The sequence below is a fragment of the Lissotriton vulgaris genome, chromosome 6 (assembly GCF_964263255.1).
Source record: "Lissotriton vulgaris chromosome 6, aLisVul1.2, whole genome shotgun sequence".
Classification (NCBI taxonomy): Eukaryota; Metazoa; Chordata; class Amphibia; order Caudata; family Salamandridae; genus Lissotriton; species Lissotriton vulgaris.
In genome coordinates this window covers 200,491,443-200,519,210 of record NC_141694.1, presented here as the reverse complement: position 1 = coordinate 200,519,210, position 27,768 = coordinate 200,491,443, and the positions used below count along the sequence as shown (strand labels likewise).

The window sequence follows — 27,768 nt, the reverse complement described above, 5'->3', positions numbered from 1 at the left end:
TTATTACAAATGTCACAAAAAGATGTTAATATTTCACTTTTTGTTCTTGCATTTTCGTCACAATAAAATACACTGAACATAATCTTCAGAAAAGTTATTGACAAAAGTTTAAGCTATTGCCATTATAAATTACAATAACTTTTATTTAAGTATTAATTATATTACAAAATTAAAAGCCAATGTTATGTGTAATAGCAATACTTCTAAGTCATCTAAATACAACACATATTGCATTACAAATGCTATAGGTGTCACATTTGCGAAAGGTATAACTATTGGCATTGTAAATGACAAATCTATTAATTTCGCTATTTTCAAAACCAACACATAAATAAAAAATGTGTCATTTACAATACCAATAGCTAACACTTTCCTAATGCGAGACCTATTGCATTGCAAATGCTTGTTTTATAATAATGAATTATCCTAAAGGCAAACACAGAGGCAGGGTCTAGGAAAGGACTTTTTGTTAGGGCTCAGAAGTGCAGATTTTACACTTTTTTGTGCATTTTCCAAGATGGAGTTGCAACTAGTACAATGAGAGGGCTCAACGAATGTATCACTTTATCTGCAATCCCTACCCATTCAGCTATTGTCAGGTCACCAGGGCAGACCATACACCTTGTGACTATCTTTTTTATTCATATTACCGTACATTTAATTTAAAAAATAGAACAAGACATCTTTTTTCTCAGTTATAGGCTGGGTATGTGGGGCATCTCTGACAGATGATTGAACTGGCACGAGTTGCAGGTGTGCTGTGACTGGTGGACCTCCATTTCTGTGGATGCATTTTCCTCATAGTGTTATGTCCCCCGCTGCTTAGCCATTGTGAGACGAAAGAATGTTGATGTGTGCCTTGTTTGAGTGAAGGTCAGTTGGAATGCGTGGTCTGAGAAGCAAGGATGCTGCTCCAGGTGAAGCATTCCTGCGTCCTTACTACCAACTTTACCTGTAACCTGAGACTCCTATCTTGAGGGTAATCCTTATCCTGTTTCACATATACTATTAGCTACCAGCATCTTCATTTACCACACAATTAACTATCAATAAAGAACGTGCGTCAGTCACAAGATACAGGTCATATAGTGTTGGAAAGCGAGTGCTTATGCAAACAACACACATATCCAAAGAATGGCTGAACAAGTGAAAGCCGATTCTAAAAATGGAAGCACACTTTTTTGATTTTATTAGACTAATCAAAATAAAACTCAACAATGGCACAATGGATTAACTTCCAGTGGGAGCCTCAATGCCCCCTTTAGATGCATCACTGCCTGCTGGAGAGTGGTCTCTGGAACTATGAAACCTACCTTGTACCACTGAGGCATTTTAGTTCAGTTAGTGCAAGGAAAGGAATCAAAACTTACAACATTTGAATGAATAAATATCACATACAGAGAGAGCAACTACAAATCATTATTCAGTAAACAGTGCCTTCTTTAGGGTCCACCAAGGTATAGCCCTAAGAAGTAATGTTCAAAGGATTAAATCAGGCAAATGTGAGTGTTGGATTTCATTTCCAGAATCCACTTTGTACATTATTGCAGTAAGGATGCTCTTTGGAGAATTTTGGGAGCTTCCCAAAAAAGTGCTGTTCCTGCTAACTAGAGAATGACCCCAGAAAGTCTATTCAGTCAGAGGAAAAAACACTTAAACTTTCTATTGTGGCCACGGCGACTTCCGTCTTACGAACAGCATCTGCTGCAGCGGTTTTACCAGCAGCAGCATCCTTTTCCTTCAGAAAATGTGTGGTACCTTCTCTTTTCGTGTGTCTGGCAGCCCCTGGATGTTCTCTGGGTACACATGGTCACATATACTATGCTCAAGGAAGCCTGGCCATAGGCAGTGGGGTAGAGAGGTATGTTCGTCAGGCAGTAAGAAACAGAAAGACGCTGCAAAATTAGAAATATGTTTTTTCCCGTGAACATTTTTCATTTGAATTGCTGCTTTAAAGTACATCTTAATGGTCTGCTTCCAAAACAGCGTGTCCTTTCCTGCTGCTTTATCATACACCCATCAGCTGCCTCCGCCGCAGCTCAGCGCCTTCCTGTTTGTGTTTCTTTCCCGTATCTTTTCTTGGCCGAGGTGGTGGGCGGCGCCTTTGGCTTTTCTGTGTTTTTGGCGCGTTGCTTTTTCTTTAATAGTTCAGATTCCTCAAACTCTCTCTTTTTGTCTTCCCAGTCTTCATCTGTCTCGTCCAAGGCTTCTCCCCGTAGTTGCGCCATGAGCCGGAAGTCCCGGCATTCCATTTCAGCTCTAGTAAACAAAGAAATGAGACAAAGAGGTATGTTAGCATACAGTGACACTAATGTCCAATTTTCCTTGTCAATGAAGTTCTGAATGTTCTGGCCCAGGTAGGTTCAGTCTGGGGAACTTTAAAGTTTAGATAGCTCAGACTCCTTCGTGGAATGATGCTCCCTCTTGGACTCTGGACAGATTTGAATTTTTCAACTTATGTTTCTTATTCATTGTAAATTACAAAAAACAATTTGATGGACAGAATGTAGATCAATGTCTTACATTCTGAGCTGATTTGCATATCGCCATTGTCTAACCCAGGGTGGTGTGGAGTGCAAAAAAACAATGGATTTGGGCCCAGATCTTTGGACTGGGATGAATGTGTGACATTGATAAACATTCGGTCCATCACCTGTTTTGTTTGCAATTGCCGCCATAAGTGCGCTGGGGATGCCCAGACGTGGGTCCCAGGCACTCCACACCAGGGCTGATGAGAGGTGTTACCTCGAAACCGGTCCGGTCCTCGGATGCTTGATTCCGTTCTGGGAAGGACATGGCTTTTGTAGTTCGGACTGGACTGTTCCCATGGGGCACAGGGTCAGAGCTGATTTGCATATCGCCATTGTCTAACCCAGGGTGGTGTGGAGTGCAAAAAAATGATGGATTTGGGCCCAGATCTTTGGACTGGGATGAATGTGTGACATTGATCCACATTCGGTCCATCACCTGTTTTGTTTGCAATTGCCGCCATAAGTGCGCTGGGGATGCCCAGACGTGGGTCCCAGGCACTCCACACCAGGGCTGATGAGAGGTGTTACCTCGAAACCGGTCCGGTCCTCGGATGCTTGATTCCGTTCTGGGAAGGACATGGCTTTTGTAGTTCGGACTGGACTGTTCCCATGGGGCACAGGGTCAGAGCTGATTTGCATATCGCCATTGTCTAACCCAGGGTGGTGTGGAGTGCAAAAAAACGATGGATTTGGGCCCAGATCTTTGGACTGGGATGAATGTGTGACATTGATCCACATTCGGTCCATCACCTGTTTTGTTTGCAATTGCCGCCATAAGTGCGCTGGGGATGCCCAGACGTGGGTCCCAGGCACTCCACACCAGGGCTGATGAGAGGTGTTACCTCGAAACCGGTCCGGTCCTCGGATGCTTGATTCCGTTCTGGGAAGGACATGGCTTTTGTAGTTCGGACTGGACTGTTCCCATGGGGCACAGGGTCAGAGCTGATTTGCATATCGCCATTGTCTAACCCAGGGTGGTGGAGTGCAAAAAAACGATGGATTTGGGCCCAGATCTTTGGACTGGGATGAATGTGTGACATTGATCCACATTCGGTCCATCACCTGTTTTGTTTGCAATTGCCGCCATAAGTGCGCTGGGGATGCCCAGACGTGGGTCCCAGGCACTCCACACCACTGGAGTCAAGCTAGCCGGGCTGATGAGAGGTGTTACCTCGAAACCGGTCCGGTCCTCGGATGCTTGATTCCGTTCTGGGAAGGACATGGCTTTTGTAGTTCGGACTGGACTGTTCCCATGGGGCACAGGGTCAGAGCTGATTTGCATATCGCCATTGTCTAACCCAGGGTAGTGTGGAGTGCAAAAAAATGATGGATTTGGGCCCAGATCTTTGGACTGGGATGAATGTGTGACATTGATCCACATTCGGTCCATCACCTGTTTTGTTTGCAATTGCCGCCATAAGTGCGCTGGAGATGCCCAGACGTGGGTCCCAGGCACTCCACACCACTGGAGTCAAGCTAGCCGTGCTGATGAGAGGTGTTACCTCGAAACCGGTCCGGTCCTCGGATGCTTGATTCCGTTCTGGGAAGGACATGGCTTTTGTAGTTCGGACTGGACTGTTCCCATGGGGCACAGGGTCAGAGCTGATTTGCATATCGCCATTGTCTAACCCAGGGTGGTGGAGTGCAAAAAAACGATGGATTTGGGCCCAGATCTTTGGACTGGGATGAATGTGTGACATTGATCCACATTCGGTCCATCACCTGTTTTGTTTGCAATTGCCGCCATAAGTGCGCTGGGGATGCCCAGACGTGGGTCCCAGGCACTCCACACCACTGGAGTCAAGCTAGCCGGGCTGATGAGAGGTGTTACCTCGAAACCGGTCCGGTCCTCGGATGCTTGATTCCGTTCTGGGAAGGACATGGCTTTTGTAGTTCGGACTGGACTGTTCCCATGGGGCACAGGGTCAGAGCTGATTTGCATATCGCCATTGTCTAACCCAGGGTAGTGTGGAGTGCAAAAAAATGATGGATTTGGGCCCAGATCTTTGGACTGGGATGAATGTGTGACATTGATCCACATTCGGTCCATCACCTGTTTTGTTTGCAATTGCCGCCATAAGTGCGCTGGAGATGCCCAGACGTGGGTCCCAGGCACTCCACACCACTGGAGTCAAGCTAGCCGTGCTGATGAGAGGTGTTACCTCGAAACCGGTCCGGTCCTTGGATGCTTGATTCCGTTCTGGGAAGGACATGGCTTTTGTAGTTCGGACTGGACTGTTCCCATGGGGCACAGGGTCAGAGCTGATTTGCATATCGCCATTGTCTAACCCAGGGTGGTGTGGAGTGCAAAAAAACGATGGATTTGGGCCCAGATCTTTGGACTGGGATGAATGTGTGACATTGATCCACATTCGGTCCATCACCTGTTTTGTTTCCTATTCATTGTAAGCAGCCTATATACTCTTTCACCAACCTGCTCCGTCTGATTGTGTCAGGTACATTAGAAGATGTATTATAGTGGCTTAGATTTGAATTCTGAAACTCGGATGCTAAGCCCTGGTTATTAGCATTAACATTAGCATTAAGTTTGAAAATATTTGTTTTGGTGCAAATTGTTTTACCCCATGCCTAAAACAGTAAATATGTAATTTAGTGACATAGTTATAAAATATAATTGTGCAATTCAAACATGCGAATCAATACTGTGTGTGAAATTTTGTATCGTCTCTCACAATCCCCCCCCCCATCCCAACCCCAATAATGTACAAAATTCTGTTGCTTCCAGCCAAATTTGTGCTAAATACACACATTCAGAATACAAATTCCTAGGCATGGCTGCACTACCTCCCAGTGGACTTATTACCAGTGGGTGTTATAGGAGCCGGGTGGAGGAAGATCATCTGGCCCTGAAAGCGGCCCAAATTTGAGCACTATACAATTTTTCTTAAACACATAGTATGCCATTTTTTAGGAAAGACTCCCAACCCATATCTCATTGGATGATGTGGAGTGTTGATATGGTCTTTCCCACCCTCGGCTTAGAAGGGTTAACATGGTGTAGACCTTGGACCGTATGAACTTAGGTGCAAACCTAGTACAGAGGCTGCCTGATGTCCTTCAGGAGCAAGGCCCACATCCCTGATCAGAACAGTGTTTTACAAATTGAGGCAAATGGTGCTCAAGCAAACGGAGATGCTCTGCTGTTTCTTGCTCATTTGGGGGGCCTGGTCCTATTGGGATAGTTCAGCACTTCTTCTAAGTTTTCAGGATAACCTGCAACTTCTCATGTGACTCCGGATTTAAATATTTATGGGAAAAAATAAAATAAGGTAATACAACACAGTGAACTCTGCTTTTTCTGATAAGCCTATCTTCTCTTCCCTTACTTGGCCTTAGTTCGGAATAATGAAGTATAGAAAGGAAATTCCAGACTGTGAGTGTCCTATGAAAACGTACACTGAGTATAGATTCATAAATTTTCCTTACTTCGGAATATGGCTGCAGGTGTTCAGAAGGATAAAAACAGACAACCACACAAAGGTGGAGTCCTTACAAAAAGCACTGAGCACATGTACGCTCGAGAAATGTGGGTCAAGAAGATGAAGGTTGCAACCCTGACCTCCTGGGCCTTTCAGCAGCCTTCAACACCGTCTCCCACGGCACACTAGCCGCCAGACTCCACGACACCAGCATCCAGGGAACAGCCTTAGACTGGATACGATCCTTCCCCTCAGGCAGAATACAAAGAATAAGACTCCCTCCCTTCCTCTCCGAACCTATAGAGATCAGATGTGGAGTCCCTAAAGGCTCCTACCTCAGCCCTACGCTCTTCAATGTCTACATGGCCCCCCTCGTATCCATCGTCATAAAACACAGATTCAACATAGTCTCATATGCTGACGACACCCAGCTTATCCTCTCCCTCACCAAGGAACCCGACATCACCAGGCACAGTTTCCAAGAAGGAATGAAAGACATTGCAATATGGATGAGCAGCAGCTGCCTGAGGCTAAACTCGGAGAAAACAGAAGTCCTCATCCCCGGTACCACTCCTTCCACATGGGACAACACCTAGTGGCCCCCCGCCCTCGAAATCCCACCCACCCTAATGTACCACGCTCACAACCTCGGCATCATACTCAACACTTCACTCACCATGAACCGCCAGATCAACGCTGTGTCATCCACTTGCTTCAACACCCTCCACATACTTAGCAAGACCTTCAAATGGATCCCCCTTGACGCCAGGAAGACCGTCACCCACGCACTTATCACTAGCAGATTGGACTACGGAAACACCCTCTATACCGGAATCAACCAAAAACTCCTCCGCAAACTCCTGACCGTCCAGAACGCCTCAGCAGGACTTATCTTCAACATCCCATGACATGACTACATCACCCAAAACCTCCGCAACCTCCAATAACATTCAAACTGCTCACACATGCCTACAAAGCGTTCCATAACTTGGGACCCCAATACCTCAACGAACGAATCTCCTTACACGCCCCCAAGAGAAACCTCCACTCTGCCGACCTAGCCCTTTCCACAGTCCCCAACATCCACAGGACCAGAGCGGGTGACAGATCCTTCTCCTACCTCGCGGCTAAGACCTGGAATGAACTACCCCACAGCATCCAACGAAGCCCAACACTGCACCAATTCGGAAAGGACCTCAAGACCTGGCTCTTTAGAATGACCTACGGAGCTGCATGCACCTCCCCCCACCCTCCAGTGCTTTGAGACCCTCACGTGTGAGTAGCACACTTTAAAACCCCTGATTGAATGCTTGATTGCATTGATAGGCACAAATATACTCATAAAATGGATAAACATAAAACTGAAGCAATTGTCAGCCTACGGCTATCCCTAGAACTAGAGATCAAAATATAAAACTGGAGGCAAAAATTCTGAATAGTATTCCAAAACAAATCTAGGAACTGAAAGCAAATGCATGATGAAATTGGCTAGCACAGGTGAGACAAAACTGAAAAGCATTTAAAACACAGAACGGCAAAGACAATATGTCTCGGTCAAGGTATTGGCTATAACAATGATTTTTTATTTGCTTTTGCACACAAATACATCAATGTGCATGCATGTGAACACACAGCCCAATTTTGCACTGGGATTTCAACTAAAGCAGTCCCATTCCAGGATGGCCACCACTGTGTAGACGTCTTGAAATGCATGCTCATGTGTGCATCATGATGGATGCGCACACGTGTCACAACAGATTTGCAATCATAAATCGTGATATGTGCATGCACTTCCATAGTGACAGGTGGTGGCCATTTTTTCTTTACTATTCTGAAATGCCGGACAACCATTGTAGGGTAATGAATAACAAAAAAATTGTTTTTAAATAAAGTGTGCATGACCACAAAATAAGGAATCATGTGGCCCAATAGCACTTCTGGGCCTTTCATAAATAAATAAATACATATAATGGAAAGTGGGATGGAGAGTATCAGAGAAGGGAGATGAAGAAAAAAGAACGTGCACAGGAAGGCCCAGGAACAAGCAGTGGAGAAAGCAAGTAAACATATGTGCTTCCGTTGAGTAGGAAGGAAAAATGTAAGAAAGATTGGCAAAGCCAATCAATCTATCTTCAACGTCCTCACACAAACCAACACATGCATGCACAAATGCTATTTGCAGCCATTAGCACATCAAAGCCAGACATGTTGGTTTTGCCAATGCCAAGAATCGCAATTTTGAGCAGTGCTGGAGCGGTAATCAGTTTTCAGTTTAAAGAATCTCGGTTTACCATCATTCAAGCTTAATCCAAGTCCATTTACTGAGGCATATGGATCTTTGTTGTTGTTCTAGAGAAGATCAGGAGCTGTATATCAAATAAATTATAATCATAATCAATAATCTATTTTCAGTCACTAGAGAGGGTTTAGTAACAGTTCACAAGTCTTAATAATCAAATCTTTTAGTAATTTATCTTTATTAAGGTCGCAAGTTAATCCATAGTAATCTCAATTATCAAATGTGAACAGAAATCAATAATCAATGAAAATCATAATAAAATGCATTAAGCGCATTCCATGAAGGAAAGAATCCCTATTCTAAGAATCGGGGAAAAGGTGTCAGTCAGAACCCATAAAGAGTTCTAGTTTAAGAGAGTAAGAAAAACATAAAGCTTTAGCATCAAAGTCAGCTCAGTACATCAGAAATAGATCAAAGCAGAACTTCCCATAAAGAGAAGTTAAAAAAACTCAGTAAAGTCTCAAACAACGTGAGTGTTTGCCAGGGTATATGGCATGGTAGACTGGTCTGAAAAAAGGGAAGTCACTCATACTCTAGGAACACACACTGTTATAGACTGCACATTCTGAAGCTTTGCAACATGTTGCTCCTTCCGTCTCCAGTCAGCCGATCAGCTTTCAATGCTCTCATGAGAACAGAATCACTCCTCATCTTCTCACAGGAATACTATAATCCGTAGACAACAATGTTAAAGTTTGCAACTAAGTTTTATCAGTTCTAAGTTCATACGAGTTATTCTTCCACTCAGGTCTACTTCCCACATATAAACTACATTTCAAACCTTCTAATATATCAAGTTTATTAACAATGGTCTATGCAGAAGTTCAAACATAAATATAACGAAAAGAAAAACATTTAGCACAGCAACCATTCTTATTCTCTAAAAATGCTGAATCTTCATATATGAGCTCTTCATTACTCCCAATAAAAGACTACCTTCTAATCATTTGTTAACAGTGATCTTTGTGTAAATAGGAAGATTCTGTGGAAATATATCAAAACTTTTTATGCAACCATTATTTATTAGGAAAAACATGTTCACAGAAAGGTAAAGAAATAAACATGTTATGCATATTAAGCATTTCTAGTCAAGTCAGTTCGTCAGGCAGTGTTGCTTTAGGGCTAGATGTATCAATTGTTTTTTTTGTCGCAAACGCTGCGAATCGCAAAATAGCAGCGTTTGCGACAAAAAAACGGGAAATGCGATGTATGAAGAAATCGCATCGCAAATTTAAGGAATCGCAAAATTTGCGATTCCTTAACTTTGCGTCAGCAGTTAAGGAATCGCAAATTACGATTTCTTTAATGCTATGCATCAAGCATTTCCAATTAGCGATTTTCCCTTAAGAAATCACAAATTACCACCAACTTGTAGTTGGTGGTAATTTGCGATTTCTTTTACAAATGCACTTTTTGCAATTTGTAAAGGTGGCATGTGACGCTCATACATGCCCTTAGGGCATGTATGTACGCCATATGCGCACACATGTCAATTTCTGGGGTGCAGCAGGGTGTCCTTAAGACACTCTTGCACCCTTGAAATTATTCTCAATTTGCGATTAGCTAATGGCGAATCGCAAATTGAGAATAATTTCCCATTCCTTCCTATGGGCCTCCTGGCCCATAGAAATGAAAGGGAAATTATTCCTTAATTGCAATTAGCAATTTGCTAATCGCAATTAAGGAATTTTAAAAAATCGCTCAAAATTAGAGAATTTCTACATACATACCATTTTGCAAATCTCAAATAGCGATTCCTTAAAAATCGCTATTTGAGATTTGCTAAAATGTATCTTGATACATCTAGCCCTTAGCCATTTGAGACCTAGTACAAGTAAATATGGCTGCCTACTACAATGTTTGCATTTAAACACATTTTATTTTCATTAATCCTTCACGTTGATCCTGCACATTTATTATAGACTATAATGATATTATTATAATAATATTATTTTCCGATTTTATTACAATATCGCCTCTGTAGCAGCTAAAGCCTGCGGTGCAGGTTGTTACTAGAGGTCCCAAGAGAGAACAGCACCGCAAGCTGCTGCTGTATTTTCTAAGATTGAGCACCCTGAAGCCTGCAGTACCACAGGCTGGTACTGGTTGGATTGAGAGGGTGCTTGAGAGGGCGCAGAACTGGGCACCACTGGTTGAGTAGTTTGACCGTTTAAAGATCTTTATGTTCTGTTCATCCAATCTCATGGTTATATGTAAAAGGTTCATGATTCACTCCCCTGTGCATTCCAACTATGAGCACCTTTTCCACAGTGTGCATTTTCTTGAGAGCTTAGAGGCCATTTCATTCTTAGTGTGTGCTATATGAAAACATCTTTCCCTGGTATAAATGCATAAACATTCATACATTAACATCAACTTCATAAGAACAAGGGTACTGCAGGACAACTGATCTAGTTCAGATTAACCTGTTATATCTATGTGAACAATCAACATGTTACTTTGATTGCTGCAAATATGTCATTGCCTGTAAGCGGCTGCGGCCTGCGCAGGTGGCAGCGGTGGGGCGAGATAAGGGGGGATTCCGAGGGACGAAATAAATTAATAAATAATTTTTTTGACTAATTTTCCCTCTGCATTGTCCCTCGGAATCTCCCCTTACCCAGCCCCACTGCCCCACCGCTGTTACCTGCACGGACCGCGGCTGCCTGAAGGGTGTTATAAATTTGCCATGGTGTGACTCTTTCGAAAAATGAAAATGAACGCAGCAAAAAGAATCTAACACAGACACATCATTGGAGCATATCTTAAACTGTTACGAGAAAAAGAAGTCACTCACAGATGCTGGCTTGCACGATGCTGTCATTCAAGAGTAGTATGAAAGTGTATGTGCCAATGATTCAGACTCATCTTGTACGCAGTGGCCAGTGGAACAGTAGACCATGGTTGCCAGGCACTCATGCAAGTGCACTGTAAATAGAAGCGTATGGCATTTCCATTTTATATTTGTGGGGGTTTGCAATGAAATGTTAACCACTTTGGGTCCGATTTACGACAGTACTCATGTGTAAGCCCCCTACACTCATGGCAGAGTCTCTGCAATCACGGCGGAATCTCCAAACGGTGCACTTAGTGTGCTGTTCTGGGATTCCGCCACAAGTGCGGAGACTCCACCCTCGTATCTTTACTACATGTAAGTACCTTTGTGAATCGAGCCCTCAGTAAACACCATTCCACACCTTTATGTCAACAAAGTGCAATCTTCGCCCGAGTGTTGGTTTTAAAGGCACACCTTTAGAAATATCACTGATACTAAAACCTTCCGCAAACAATTGAAAACACACCTGGTCAAAGATTAAACTGGGTTCCCCTACAGTTTGCATTGGCCTAGCGCCAGGACACTCTAGTAGTAGCCATGCGCTTTCCAAATCCCGATAGGCATTCACCCATTCATTCACCCGAAAAACTATACTTCTGTCTTCTCATTACTTTGAGACACGAGCACATTCGCCAACACGTCTCCTCCTCTCTTCACCATGGTTACGTTTGCTACTTTATTCCCTGCAACCAACAGAAAGAACAAACACCTGCACACCGCTGCCATTTTCTTCAAAGATAAGTAACAAATGAGAAAACGCAGGCAACATCCAGCTGAGTAAAGCATACAATCTAACCTACAATGGCAAAGAATGAAAATGGGGATAAACAGTCAATTATTATGTTAGTCAATGGATTCCTTCAATAAATCTCACTGGCTTTGCTGCTTCTCCTGGTTTAGTCCTTTGGCAAAAATCACTGTTTCCCTGTCTGAAAATAAGAAATGAAATAACAAGACAACCTCCTTTGATCAAACTGGCTAATGCGTTGATCTCAGTTTGAGAAGTGAGCAAGTTAAAAATATCGACAGAATCTACATCTTTCCCAGAAGTGAGCAAAGTGAAGAATACCGCCAGAATATTCATTTTAGAGCTGTGGATTTGGAACTAGATATATCTGCCCCATACAAGAGCAAGTGAAATGTCTATCTGTGATCCGCATCTAGTTGTGATATCAGCTATGTACTCTTTGCACTGTGAACTTTAAAGATGTTCTGAAAAGTGGCCTGCTTTTCAAAACTCTTTGAATTTCACAGCACTCCACCCACCTGGGAAGTGTGTTTATACCAGGTTGGCTAAGAGACACTTTAAGAAATGCTACGTGGTGCATGTCATGGCAACTATAAAGTGTCAGATGGGGTTGGGGTGGTACACTAGTGCATCAGCGTTTGAGGTGGGTCTCAGGACGTGCATGAGCCTGACTTGCCGGCCCAGCACAGATGACACATCAGCGGGTTACGAGGTATTGAATACTGGATGAGCGGTGTCCATCTCATTGAGTACTTCGGCAACTGTTCTTCTCTTGGCAGAAATAGCCCAGTTCCAGAATTGAATAATTTCTATGGACTTTTCTGCTCTTTTTGGCTTTAGCTGTTAGCAAATATTGCTGTGTTTTCCCATTACACAGCAGTAAAAGAGGTGAGGTGCAGTAGGGACCAACAGCCTTGGATTACAAATCACACCAGATATCACACTGTGTCTTTGGAGCCCTGTTCTGTCCTTGCAGACCTGCACTCAGAGAGCAGCAGTATTCAAGGGCGAGCTACAGAGCCGGGTTGGCCATTCAACTGCACGGGCATTTCCTCAGTAGGCTGCAAGTTCAAGGCTTTCAGAGCAGGATAGGCTGTCATGACCCAAGTATGCCATCTGACCCAATTTTAATTGAGTCCTACTGCAGTGTGGGTCTGGTTTCAACATTTTTGTAAGGTCTAATTTTGGTTTCCACTCCGACCGTGGTAGACTTGGGCACAGCTGTAATTGCCTTCTGGTGCCAATGCCCAATTGGTAGCTACAGCTACAAGCTCGCTAGGCGCTGTATGAAAATGGGGTGGAGGCACATGCGTGCGCTGGTGGTGACGTCAATCTGCGGGAGAGGTTGAAAAGGCTTTGTACATCTGCAGGTGGTGGGAGAGGGCTCTATAGGGTGCTGTTGGTGTGAGAGGGCTCCAGCGGGCCTTTTGCGAAGCTTTAGCCCCCTCCCTCCGCAATCAACCTTGGGAGATTTTGGGGAAGGGAAAGAGTTTGGAGAGGCATCCTGTGGCAGCTAGTTCATGGCTAAAAGGGTCTCACCTAAAGAAGCCAGTGGTTGACAGGGCTGACTAAAAGCTCATTTTTGTATGTATGCATATGCTGTGAAATGCTTGTTACGTTGTGAGTTGTGTGTCGTGGGTAGTGGTGAAATAAGGATATTCTCAGACAGCTATGGCTGTCTGTAACCAGAGCCTAAAGAGTCTGATCAAGTCAGTGGTTGAAGGATACCTGGGATGGTCATCAAAGCCATCCAACTATGAACAAGGAACTGGAACAAATCACAATCCAAGGGCCTTATTATGACTTTTGGCGGTGTGGGAGCGGGCCTGGTCCGAGCTGTCCCACTCAAACACCGCCAAAACAGACTGCCAGCCAGATTATGACTTTTTAAGTCGCTTGTGGGTAGTTCTATGACGTTCCCATGGCGGTGCCGTTGAACTAGGCACTGCAATGGGAACGTCAAAGCATGTTCCTGCGCGGATCAAAATGCACATTGTTGTGTATTTCGTTCCATGCAGCAACATAGGGGGGTGCATGCAGGCAGGGTGGCACAGACAGTGGGGCAGACCATGTGCCCCCCTACATGCACTATATTGTGTAAAGGCACAAGAGGGTCGTGTAGGGCCCCATTTGTTTCCTCACCACCATGAAAAGTGCGGCAGTGAGGAAACTCCTAATATGCTGGCGGTGCCACTGCAGCACCACCAGCATATCAGGGGCTTCAGACCACTGCGCCACCGCCAGGCATCATGGATCCCTGGCAGCAGAGCAGCGGTGCCGTGACAGTCCAACCGCCACAGTCCTAATAGTTCGGGCAGACCCTAACAAGGCCTCATTTTTTTATTTTTTTTTTTAAATTTTATTTTTGTTGCAGCATCAAAGTTACACAGCTTACGTATTTCCCAGTCAGTTTGCACACTCCGCCCACCCCTCTATCGTCCCGCCTGCATCACACAGCCATTCAGCCCACATCCCGGAGGCTGGGCGGCAAAAGTTCTCGACCTGGGAGGCGCTGAGTGACAAACAATTATACGCACATCCATTCAATGTCCCTCATGACTGGCCCATCATATGTCGCTGCTTTTCCAATAACTATTGCCCCCCTTTGGAGACAATAGGATTTGACAACAGGCAGCTAAAGCTGTCAGAGACCTAGGCCTAAAAAGACACAGGAAAGGTACAACCAATCCACAGTACTAGGTAAGTAAAAGATGCAATAATGTCTGTGGTACCCTCAAAAAGAAGGTAGGTGGGTACACATGCTGGCTGTGTGTTCCTTTGATGTGCGAGCTGTATTTCGTGACTCCTATTATGACACCAATAAAGCAATTCCACTTAATTGGGCAAATACTCACGTCTCCAGGTATTTCACGCAGTCCTGGTGCCCATAGATTTGTGCAATCCTTTTCGGGGTGTCACCACATAAATCTGGTGAATCCATGGGCGCGTGCAGTGAATGAAGACACCTCAGGACCACCAGCCGGCCCGACTCGGCGGCAAAGTGGGCCGGCGTCCACCCGGAGTCGGTCCGCAGGCAGGGGCGGGCCCCATGCTCCATCAGCAGCTTCACCATGTCCGACTGCCCTGCAGGGGACAGGCAGGATTAAAGAACCGTAAACCATGGCATTAACAAACGAAACGGGTCTAATGTTTGCAGATAAAAGCATACAACATGCGTGCATGCATGCTTCACACATGCAGACAGTTCAACACATCTCCGGGCATCTATGCCGACAGAAGACAACAAACTTACTGATACACAATCACCCATACTTTGAGACCAAAACACATACCAGCAAATATAGGCACCCATGACACCAAAACCACATGCATGCAAGAGGAACACATACATGTACCCAGATAATAGACAACACAACGAGCCCGATATGCACATACAGAAAACAAACTCACAAGAACACGGATGACTCACATGCGAATGGAGGGATGGGTGCTTAAGTAGATGGATGAATGAATGTAAATGGAGGGAGAGGTGGATGAATGGGTGCATGAGTAGGTCAGTGATTGGATATGGAGGGAGGTGGATAGATGGGAAGGCTAACAAATGAAGGGATGGATGTAGGAGGTTTAAAGGGAGGATGAACGTACAGTCGGACAGATCAGTAAGTGAATGCATGTAAATGGATGCATGTGCCGATGACTGAATTGTTTCAATAGACGGATGGATAGATGTCAGACAAGTCAGCAATAGATTTTGTACATCGTAGGTGAGTACAATTAAGGCTGTTTTCATTATCTTTACATCGTGGTGCTTTACATTGAATGAAGTCATTTTCTTAATGTTTTTAGGTGTCATAATGATAGGTGTATAAATATATTTAAATATATAATACCTGAGAGTCAAACGTAATTACAAGATAGTGCAGGATTATATTTAATTTATTGATTTTCATATTTCTGAAGCACAACACTTAAAACGTAATTACAAGATAGTACATGTTTACACCTTTGCACGCAAATTGACACCATTGCGGAAAGGAAAGTACAGAACAGGTTACAGCAAGACTTTGTGCATACAGATCTGAGTTCAGACGTCAGCTCGGCAACTGAGACAGATGTAACACTGCGGTGGAAAAGAGCCTGGCTCCCTTTTACGACGAGCACTGAAGGAAAAACAAGCAAGGTAGCAACTTACAACCATGATAGATGCATGAGAGAGCCAGGAATGAACGAGTTGTTACAAGGCACATGGGTGAGTCGATGGATGGCTGAATGTGTATGAGAGTCCATGGGAGTGTAGAAGCTCGAGAGTGTGCTTGATGGATGCACCAGGCGGTGGATAGATGCATGTGAGGATGTATGCATAGATTGAAGGATGCATAAGTGCTGATATATATTGGTGCGGCGAGACATCTGTTGGTTTGCATATGATTCCATTCTTGACAGAGGGGGGAATCAATTTTTTAATTACTTAATTCATTCATTCATTCATTTGTAAAAGCACGTAGATACCTAAAAGGAGTCCCGGCGATGGCAGATGCACAGAACAGCATAGCCAGAGCCTGGGAGGCAACACATTAGTTAGAAAAGAGCCAGGTTTTCCGCGCTTTGCTGAAAGCAAGCAGAGGCTCAGTCGGCTCGGAGATTGACACTACTTGGCAACCAGGACCGACAAGACCCGGCTGATGAATATGAAGAAGGAAGGATGGATGGATGGATGGATGGCAGGATGGATGGATGGACGGACGGACGGACGGTTGGATCGATGGATGGACAGTTGAATGGATGGAGTGCTGACGAGATAGTAGAATGGATACATAAGTGGGTGAATTGATGGATATTTCAGGACATGAGAGGATGAACAGATGGATGCACGAGAAGGTTCAAGGAATAATGTTCGGGTATATGACTAGGCAGATGGATGGATGCATATGCTGGGGAGATGGATAAGGGGATCCATTTGCGGTTTGATCCATGCTGGGGAGATGGATAAGAGAGTCCATCTGTGGGTGGACTCATGAACGATGGGTGCATGCATTGATAAAGGCATAAATGGGAGTATGGATGTATAAGGATGTGTATGTGTGGGGGAGGGCTGTATAAATGGGTTTATGGATGTGTAGAATACCTGAATGGGTGAATAAATTAATTTGTGGATGCATGAGCTGATGGATCAATGAATTTACTGGTGAGGGTGACTGAGTGTGAGTCAATTGGTGGATGAGAAGGAACTTTTCTTTGTGAGTAGGGGATGGATGGATGTCAGTAGGGTATGGATGATGTCTGGAGGGATGAATGGAAACATGCAACAGTATGTGTATGAGTAGTGCAACAGAGGGTGATGCATGAATGCTCTTCTGCTCCTACCTCTCTGTCCAGCCAATTGGTGCATTAGAAGTGTTTTGGTGCTGCACTTTCTATTCACTAGATTCCACCATGGTTCCCTGTCTCCCAGCCCATCTTTTCCTCTCACCTTCCAGCATTGTGAAGTAGCCTCATGGATTCAATGAGTGTCCTAAAGTAGCCAACATATTATTGAATAAATGAATGGCTTGATGCTCACCTGAGAGAATGGACGCTTGACTGTATTACGAGATGGTTCAATGGGTAGGTGAATGCATGTATAAATGGGCAGGTGGGTGACTGCTCAGAAGATATGGTTACATGGCTAATAGAATGCTTGTGTTTAAATAAATGAATAGATGGGTAAATGCATGGGTTGTGTGATTCTCTCTTCTACTGTTACTTGTATCGTACTCGCCTTTCATCAATCATACTTACGGCCTCGGGCTTGAGAAATGATCAGTTGTCGCACACACTGAACATCTTAAAACTCCCATCATAACAAGGAAATTCTTTTATTCTTTTTCAAAGACAAATTTCCTCTTTAAATGATTGTGTTTGGAAAACAAAATTATAGCCATGACACGAAGGGCTGCCATTCAATCTTTCCTTTTTCACTCAAAGTGCTAATGCCATTAAAAAAGTGATTTCGGCAGCTAAAAAAACCTGGTCAGTTCATTTGGCCAGGGCCCTCTTAGGCCACTACGGCTAATGAGAAAAGGAAGTAAAATTGACACTTTAACAGGATTTAAAATCTTTAATCAAAGTTTAATATCGTTGTGAATTAGCTGTTTTTGCATTAGAGTTTGTTTAAAAATGTACCATAAAAATACAAATTTTAGTGAAAGGATCAAAAATCAGTCTCACAAGGGCATTCTTAAAGTCAATATCTATATTATCTGTAAAGCACCACAGGAGCTTCTCCGTTATGCCCCTTGTTGAATTCTATAAGCTGTCTGGACAGCACTACTGCTATCCATGGTGCTGAAACTCGGCACGGTAACATTGGCCCATGGTTTCTCATAAGAAAGAATAGCAATCAGTATTCTTAGTGAACATTGCTTTAATAAAAGCCGAGCATTTTAAACAGCACAGTTACAACTTGTTAACATTTTATGGTATAGACTTTCGATTTTATTTTTATTATTCTTTTTACCTTAAACTGTAGGATAATTTTAAGCTTTTAAACATTCTTTCTTTTTAAGCATGATAAGCCTGGTATATGTTTTTTGGACTGTATCAGTGAGGCGTGGCTACTATCCAATCATTAATCTCCCATTTGTGAGTCGCATCCTTGAAAAGAACAACCACAATAATATATGGAGCAAAACTGAATCTAGTTTGATCTTCAGAGAAGTGACAAATCTCTACAAGGGACAGAATCCCCTCTGGCTAAAGTCAGGGAAGACTTATGCATCACCCTTGACGCAGGTGAACATGCGTCCTTGATATTCTTCAACCAATGAGCATGTTATGATAAGGATGACCTCGCCATGCAACTGAAAGTCTTTAGGGCTGAATCAGTTGACTTGCCTCTCTTTAAAGTGGATACAAACCTTTCTCCAGAACTTTATCCTAAAAGTAAGAATCTTCTTACTAAGTACAAAAAGTAAGAACCCGATCTCTCCTTCAGTCCATAAACCTACGTGTAGAGTTGGCATAATCCTAGGGATGAAACTTTTGGTTTACACCAAAACACATATGTAGAACTCAACAATATTTAAATACTACTGATAAGGAACAGTATCCCATTCCACCAAACGAAACATTGAGTAAAGTTAAAATGACCATTGGTTATACAATGTTTGATCTATGGCTTTCTTAAAATCTAATTTCCCTATTACAAAGATTTTAGAATCAAGCAGCCAAAACATGTGTGTATTTAAACACTCCACCATATCAAGAATACATTGGCTTCTGGTGGAATCCAGAATTGAACATAAACCTGTTCATCATTTACAAAGTGTAATGGGATAAAGGTTCTAGCTATTATCATACTCTAGCACCTCACTATTTTCCAATATTGCACTAGCGTTGGAGTGTATTGTGTTGTGTTCCAAATTAAATCTGTATATCTGCATTCATGTGCTCTTCAGTTATAAATCTGAGTCAAACCACCCGACCAGAGAAAATCAAAAGGTGGAAAACTTTATAAGATTCAGAAAATAATTAAAATGACACCACAAAAAAATACACTATCAGCCTCGCTATTCCTTATCTGGAAAATTGAAGCTCTGTTGACTTATCTGCAAAATGGTAGCTCTGTTGTTCTGCTACATTCATGTGAAGTAACACACACTCAACATTTACCTTGCATAATGTCTCTGCCTACATGTACTATTTACCTTTTCTGTTCACGTTCAGCAGCACAACCTACAGCCACATCGGAGTGCTTATGTAAACAAAGAGCAAAGTAAGTAAGCCCTTGAGAGAAGTAAAACTGCCAAAGTCCAGAAGGAAGAGAAAATGATGGACTTTTGCTCCCTTGGGAGTATCTTTCTAATCCCAGTCGGAGGTGATGGGAGAGTGGTTTACTGAGAGAGGAATCTTGGTAGGGAGGAGATCGGGCTCCAAAACTAAAACAGTTCCACTGTTGGGTCACCAGGAGGTTAAGGTGAGCCGAAATTCAATTAGTAGCCCTGGGTATACCATGTGATGATGCAGAAACAATTCTGGTTTATTGAACTTAAATAATATGTTAATCTGTAACCCGCATTAACTCTAGCCTATATGGTTAACACACGATGTATTCATTATGTACTCATATTATGTCACTTATTATTTTTCATATTATTTCTATTGAGATTTAGCAGAATGAATGATATATTTATTATCTTTATTTAGCCAAAGTACATTTAAATTCGATATGGGTGGGCCTAGGCACCTCACTCCATCTTGAAATTAAAGTTTTATTTCGGTTTGCAGTGCATAGCATTTTTCTGTTTCAGACACCAGAGCCCCTGTGTGCGGTTTTAAAATGTTATTGTTTGCTTGTTTAACAAAGTGTAGTGATTAGTTGGGTTGGAACGAAACTTCAACTCCTGCTGTGGATGAGAAAACTGAGGAGGCAAAACTCCTTTGCGTGATATTGTGAAGGTCGTGGCTGGAGAAGAAGTTGGGAGTGTATTATTCTGTGAAGTATGGAGTGAACATTGAGCTTTGATTGGTCATGGACTGATGGGAAAACCTGAAAATTGCATCATTTGGCCAGAATGTTATGTTTTAACGGTGTGAAGCTTTTTAGTTAGTTAGATCACTTGCCCAGGGTCGGGCTGGGACACAGAATGGGTGCAAGCACCAAAATACAAGTGGCCCACATTAGTGAAGCATATAACTGAAAAAGTGTTATGTTAGGGCATTCCAAAGTAAAACCTGGCCCACCTAGCCATAAAACCTGCCCACACCAGCTGAAAAAACGGCCCACACAGTGATCTGTCAGACCAGCCCATCGGGCACAGCATGATTGCTCTATAGGCAAGAACAGCCCTGCACTTGCCCTATCCACCTTTGTAGGCTTACTCATTTCTTGAGACCAATGTGTGTTTTTTTCTGCTCATACTCTCAAAAGCAAGTACATTTCTTCCCATTCTAATTGGAACCTTTATCTGGTTCCTTTATCTGGTTCTTCTTTCGATTTTATATTTGCTAATATCAGCTGTTTCTGAATTTCCCTGACCTGCCAACAACTTTATCTTAGAATTAGGGAGTTTCCTGTCAGGAAAATAGGGTTTGCTTTGATTTGCATAAGCTACTTTGCAAGATGCAATATTGACATTACTAATTGAACTGCTTGGATCATAGTCATGTATGCTGAATTCAGGTGAGTATCGATTTTGCCTTATTGATGTGATTGGAGATTTTAAATTTACTAACATGTTATTATACCTTCTTGGTTTTGCAATCTGCTCCTCTCTGTCCTTACTGTGGGGAAAAATATGATTCACTGCCAATGGAATGTTACTGAAATTGTGATTTCAGTCTCTGTTCGAGACAAACATCCCTCTTGGAGCAAATAGCGGAATTTCGAGTGTGTGTCAAGTTACTGCGGTGCAAATAGCATCTTTACCTTATACACTATCACATGCAACAAAATATACAATAAAAAAAAAGGATTACCTTTGGCTGCAGCCCAGTGCAAAGGAGTCCTGTCGTTCCAATCCATATCTTTGTGATTCGGATCACACAAGCCTGTCCTCAAAACCTCCGCCACCAGGTCGTAATCTCCCAAAGCAGCCGCTTGGTGAAGTTCTGTCATGTCCGACATTTTATCACAGGCTGGAACAACATGGACAATATAAGTTCCTTTTTTGCCGATTTTAGTACTTGGCTGTTTTTAGCTTGCTGTCAATTGCTATTTACTTTCAATACAACAGCCTCCAGTTTTATATAAAGATTGCTGGAAAATGAAATACAAATCAGTGCTGTCTATCATGTTCCATGGAATCAGTTTTGCTGGTCTCCAGAAGTCTCTCTCTCCCAGTTGGACACTGAGGCCCTGATTACGAGTCGCAGAGACACAGTGCTGGCAGTCCAGCCCCCACTGCACTGGTGGTCCGACCGCCCCACTACGGCTTGGGTGGTCAAACCACCCTGGGACTGCCACCGCCGCCAGGGAACCGCTGTTGACTGGAGGTGGCACAGCGGTCCTGAAGCCGCAATGGGCTTGGCAGGGCTACTGTGGTGCCACGAGGCATATTAGGAGTTCTACCGGCATGAAAACTATGGAGTTGAGGAAACAAAGAGGGCCCAATAAGGATCCCTGTGCCTGCTCTGCATTATGGGTGCACACAGGGGGGCATAACGTGAGCCCCCCTGTGCGCATGCGCACCAGGTCCTGCCCGGTATTACTTTCGAGTCCATGCCATGCAGGAACCTTGTGTGGCGTTCCCATTGAGGTGCATTTTTCAATGACACTGCCCCTGTGAAAGAGGCACTGCCATGGGACCACCACGCCACCCACCTTTCAGACCACTTTTAAGTTGTAATCTGGCGAGCAGGCAGCGGTGAGTCTCAGTGGTGCGGGAGCATGGCGGTGGTGACCCGCCCACTCCCACACCTCCGAAACTCGTAATCAGGCCTTGAGTTGCAGTCAGCAGCACTGCACCAAGCAGTCCCTGCACAGCTGCATCGACAGTGTTATGTAATGCCTGATACCACCACTATTGAACCATAATGAATTTCCTGGAGTACACCACTGACCACCTGAGGAAAACTGGTAGTGCATTAGGAGACCAGAGGGGAGATTTTAGGACAGATCGTGAGCCATGTGGGGTCATGGCAAGCTATGAAGGAAGATGTGCATAGATGGGGCAGGAGGGAGATATGAGCTTGTTTGGAGGAATGAGGGATTATAGCAGCTGATGGAAAGACAATAACCCTTTGGGGATCCATGAGTTGCACTGAGAGATATGGGAGTTATAAGGGAGATGTGGAGGCTGAAGGGGACACATAGGGCCCTGGGTGAGCATAGATAGTAAACGAGATGAAACAAGAGCCAACAGCTGACCGCCCACATTAGGGGTCGAAGACGATAAGCACAAATGGAGATTGTGTAGCGAAGACATGCCAGGGAATAGACAGGCGCAGATAAAGATGAGATATTTGTGGTTGCTTTTGAGGCATGGTGAGAACATATGTGCCAGTGGGGTGATTTTGAGGCTAACAAGGGAGTATGCAAGAGAGGCATCAGGAAATGTTGATCAGATATGAGGGGCTGAGAAAATAAGCTTTTCACTTAATCACACAGCTTGGCAGCACTGTTTATCTGATAGCAACCAGCATCATCCATGAGGATACTAACGTTGCATCCCACATCAAACTTCAAGAGTAAGCCTTGACACTTTTTCCTAGTATCCAGTGAAAGTGCGTGCTTGAAAAGGAGCTACTTCCCAATTCATATTGTTAGAAGTTGGATACGGCTTCCATGATTCGATGCACAATAGCCAGTGGCATTTCCCACTTGCCCCGTGAGCCCCTTGGGCCACAGAAATTGACGTAAACAACAAAAGAAGGTGCCAGTGCTGATAATAATAACTTAGAACTGTGATAAATCCTCCACAAACTGAAAATCAAATTCAGAAAAGGGAATGCTTCTTAGTCGCAGTTTTATTATACATTCAATAATATTTTATAAAATCCGTTTTTACATTTGAGAAAGAAACATTAAAGGGAAAACAGGAATGCTAAGGGGACACAGGAAAATGCAATCAATTTGGAGCGAACCACCATTCACTACTGCAATCATATCACTTTCACCATACATTCAAAACATGCAAACTACTCCCACACATACCATATGTACATTATCTACAACAAGAAAACAGAAAACTGGTGCTGCCTTAATATGAACACAATATTTGCAATTTGTATTGGAAAATAGAACACTACCAAAAGTTTTTACAATTTCAAGCAATCCTAGCAAATTAAACGGAAATAGATAGTGTGCAACAAATGGCAAGAGATCTATACAGTGATGTGACTCTTAGATCAGTTGGCAGACCAGTAGGAAGATGGGCCTACGCGTTTCAAATCTCCTTTAATTCTTTGGAGATTCTCATCAGGGCCTCGGGCAACTGGACAAAAGGAAAGAAAGAAAACAGAAATATTTCTTTTAAACAAAAGGAAGTTACAAGAATGACAAATGCATCACAGGTAGACACATTAGTAAATCTCATAGGCTAGTACCACATTTCAGAATCTCTAAAACTCAGTGGGTCCCCAGTCTCAATGAATCTCTTAAAAGGAACAGAATAGGTGGAAAACATAGGTTCAAAACACTCCAGTCGGAACTCTGTGCAACTAACACCTTGGACTGCTGCAGAGTGACACTTCGAAGTTAACATGGTAACCACACACTAATTAGCTGCTATGAAGGAAGGTCAGTGTAGAGGGAGACTTACCACCTAAGTTGCATGCGGTGGTCCGGGACAGAGAAATACTAAGAGAGGTGACCAATTATTCTGTGGATAGATGGATAATAATTAGTCTCCACGGGGGAGATGTTAATATGGAGACATAAAATCACGGAGTGCAAGCCTCAAAGGAATCTCTTACCGCTCAGGAGGACGCAAAGTGTCCTGGTGCTGGAGAAAACATGGATAATGCCAAGGTAAGAGATGCCGCGGTGGGAGAATACCACGGGGGCCTGAGGCTGTTAGGCGTCGTGTCTTTTTTATAATGCGGAAGGTTCAAAGTCCTGTGTGACCAAAAGACTGGATTTAATTGAAAAAGCCACATATCAGAATAACGCTGTATAAAATTGGCATAGACGTGGTATCAAGCATCACCTTGGAATCACGGAAGGAAATGCCTGTATTAATCAAGCATACTCGGCGGTGAAGGCAGCGTCAGCACAAGCAGGCGGAGGTCCGGTGTGCTGTATAAACGTAAAACACACGGCGGCGGGAGTTAAGGTAGGCAACAGGTGCCGCTGGCTACAAACAACTAGGACGACGGGCTAAGAGGCCCGGGGGGCAAGCAACATACACTTACCGGATACGAAGACGGAGTCATCGGATAGCTGCAGCCGGTTGGCGTCGCGGCATGCACTAGTCACTCGCGCATGCGCGTTACCCTGACGCGAGTGACTAGATGTTTTATAGTGGACCGCGCCACTGTGGGGGGTTGGCTCAAGGGCGGTCCTTGGCGGGCCATTGACTCCCAACGCAGCAATACAGCATGCTATGCAGCGGGGGTGTAAGAATTAGAAGTTGGAGGCATTACGCTGGAACCCCTGTTGGGGCGGGGGGGTTGGGGGGTAGGAGGGGTTAGTGTGGTGTGAAAAAAATGAAAAATTACTGACCAGACAGCAGACGCGAGTGGTACTTACATCACTCCGGAGGATTACAATTTAAAGATCTCTGAGAGCTCATTTAAACCTGACACTGCAGTGTCAAATTTAACAATTAGCATAGCTTCTCTTCAGCCTCGATTTGTGTTGCGTTATGCGTTGTCGCCTAACAGCCTCAGGCCCCCGTGGTATTCTCCCACCGCGGCATCTCTTACCTTGGCATTATCCATGTTTTCTCCAGCACCAGGACACTTTGCGCCCTCCTGAGCGGTAAGAGATTCCTTTGAGGCTTGCACTCCGTGATTTTATGTCTCCATATTAACATCTCCCCCGTGGAGACTAATTATTATCCATCTATCCACAGAATAATTGGTCACCTCTCTTAGTATTTCTCTGTCCCGGACCACCGCATGCAACTTAGGTGGTAAGTCTCCCTCTACACTGACCTTCCTTCATAGCAGCTAATTAGTGTGTGGTTACCATGTTAACTTCGAAGTGTCACTCTTCAGCAGTCCAAGGTGTTAGTTGCACAGAGTTCCGACTGGAGTGTTTTGAACCTATGTTTTCCACCTATTCTGTTCCTTTTAAGAGATTCATTGAGACTGGGGACCCACTGAGTTTTAGAGATTCTGAAATGTGGTACTAGCATATGAGATTTACTAATGTGTCTACCTGTGATGCATTTGTCATTCTTGTAACTTCCTTTTGTTTAAAAGAAATATTTCTGTTTTCTTTCTTTCCTTTTGTCCAGTTGCCCGAGGCCCTGATGAGAATCTCCAAAGAATTAAAGGAGATTTGAAACGCGTAGGCCCATCTTCCTACTGGTCTGCCAACTGATCTAAGAGTCACATCACTGTATAGATCTCTTGCCATTTGTTGCACCCTATCTATTTCCGTTTAATTTGCTAGGATTGCTTGAAATTGTAAAAACTTTTGGTAGTGTTCTATTTTCCAATACAAATTGCAAATATTGTGTTCATATTAAGGCAGTACCAGTTTTCTGTTTTCTTGTTGTAGATAATGTACATATGGTATGTGTGGGAGTAGTTTGCATGTTTTGAATGTATGGTGAAAGTGATATGATTGCAGTAGTGAATGGTGGTTCGCTCTAAATTGATTGCATTTTCCTGTGTCCCCTTAGCATTCCTGTTTTCCCTTTAATGTTTCTTTCTCAAATGTAAAAACGGATTTTATAAAATATTATTGAATGTATAATAAAACTGCGACTAAGAAGCATTCCCTTTTCTGAATTTGATTTTCAGTTTGTGGAGGATTTATCACAGTTCTAAGTTATTATTATCAGCACTGGCACCTTCTTTTGTTGTTTATGATATAGGCTCAGCCTTGCTGATTAGAGCCAGCCCCATTTTGTTTTTACAGAAATTGACGTGGCAGTGAGCAACTATCTGTTCCAAGATCCCCTACATTACTAGAGTGAAACTGTACATGTATTTAAAAGGGAGTTCAAAGCCTTCTCCCTCAAATGCAGACATCACAAAAATATTACTTTTTCTTAATTTGTATGGCATACTTTATATTACTGATATTTTACTGCAAAGGGACCATTCTTCAGCACTGCAAATTGTCACTTTGCAGTGCTGAAGATTATCATATACCCAAGGGCAAAGGAAAGTCCATGTCAATTAGAATGTGGAACTTCTTAGACGATGTGAGTTTCAAACTCAATAGTAGGGTGGGTTTCTCTTGGTACAAAGTCTGGTACAGTCTTGCTCAGCCAGGAAGAGTGCAGCACTAACCCAGTGAAGTCAGATCACAAGAGACTAACCTTTTGGAATAGAGCTGTGTTGATGGATTAGATGGTCATCGTAGTGGATCCCCCGACATCCAAAAGCCACTGCCTTTTAGTAAATGTACCAGTGGGCGTTCTAACGCAGACATTAGTTCGGTCCCCTTATTGGAGGCAGATGGGCCAGTATTACCTCCCTTTTACCAAGGGGTGGACGTGTCATTCTCAGTCTCTCACTGGGCCTGCCCATTAATGAGTGCAGATTTAGCAGGGCAGAGGGCCTGAGCAGACGGCGCCTCGCTTGTATTCAGGTGTGGTTCACCATTGTGAACTAATCCATGCACAGAATCCGAGCAACATTTGCATTTATTTTTTCACAGTGAAGTTAAGAAAACATGACTCCTTTAGAGAACCCCTTCTTTTTATAATAACACTGAACCAGTGATTTGCAAAAAAAAGTGCATTCTGCAAATGTGGGCCACTTTTTTTGCATCCCCATCAAACCCTGGCTGGAAGTTACCAGCACCATCTACGTGCATGAACTTTTGAATCAAAAGCAATTGCCACTTCTAGTTCTTCCTCTGACACTAAGTGGGGCCATTTCTGATACTTATCTTTTCATGTATGTTTCTGCTTGGTTTTAATCACAATTAAGTTTCACTCATATTGTCACACAAAAAGCATGGAATGACACACATAAGCACACTTAAACCATGGAAATGTTACACATTAATAATCTGAAACTTGGCAACCATGAATGACAGTATAATAAAAACACATGCACTAAACAAAATGACAAATATATTTCCGTGTGCTTTTATCCAAAGAATAAGTACAGATGCAGCATTATTTAAGCAATGAACTAAATGCAGTGTAAGGAATGGATCACCTCTGACTTGCAGCCGTGTGCCCTGATTTCTGCGTAGGAGGAGCCTCGTGCTTAAAATGAAGTTCTTCAGCTGTTTTTTCCCCGAATCAGCTGAAACGGAGCCGCCGTAGAACATGCAGTGAAAAACAACGCTGCGTTTCTAAATTCTGTTTTCTGAAGGCCGGGGGTCACGGTGCCACCGCTCCCTG

The 27,768-nt window shown here is 43.4% G+C and overlaps 1 protein-coding gene across 1 annotated transcript; it reads right to left on the bottom strand.

The window, feature by feature from the left end:
* Positions 1 to 27,768, bottom strand: ANKRD66 (ankyrin repeat domain 66). Its single transcript, XM_086925159.1, has 4 exons — positions 27,581 to 27,768; positions 21,272 to 21,430; positions 14,710 to 14,938; positions 1 to 2,259 (listed from the first exon to the last, which is right to left on the bottom strand). The coding sequence occupies exons 1-4, from the start codon at positions 27,693 to 27,695 to the stop codon at positions 2,040 to 2,042; spliced, it is 723 nt and encodes a 240-aa protein (XP_086781285.1). The 5' UTR covers positions 27,696 to 27,768; the 3' UTR covers positions 1 to 2,039.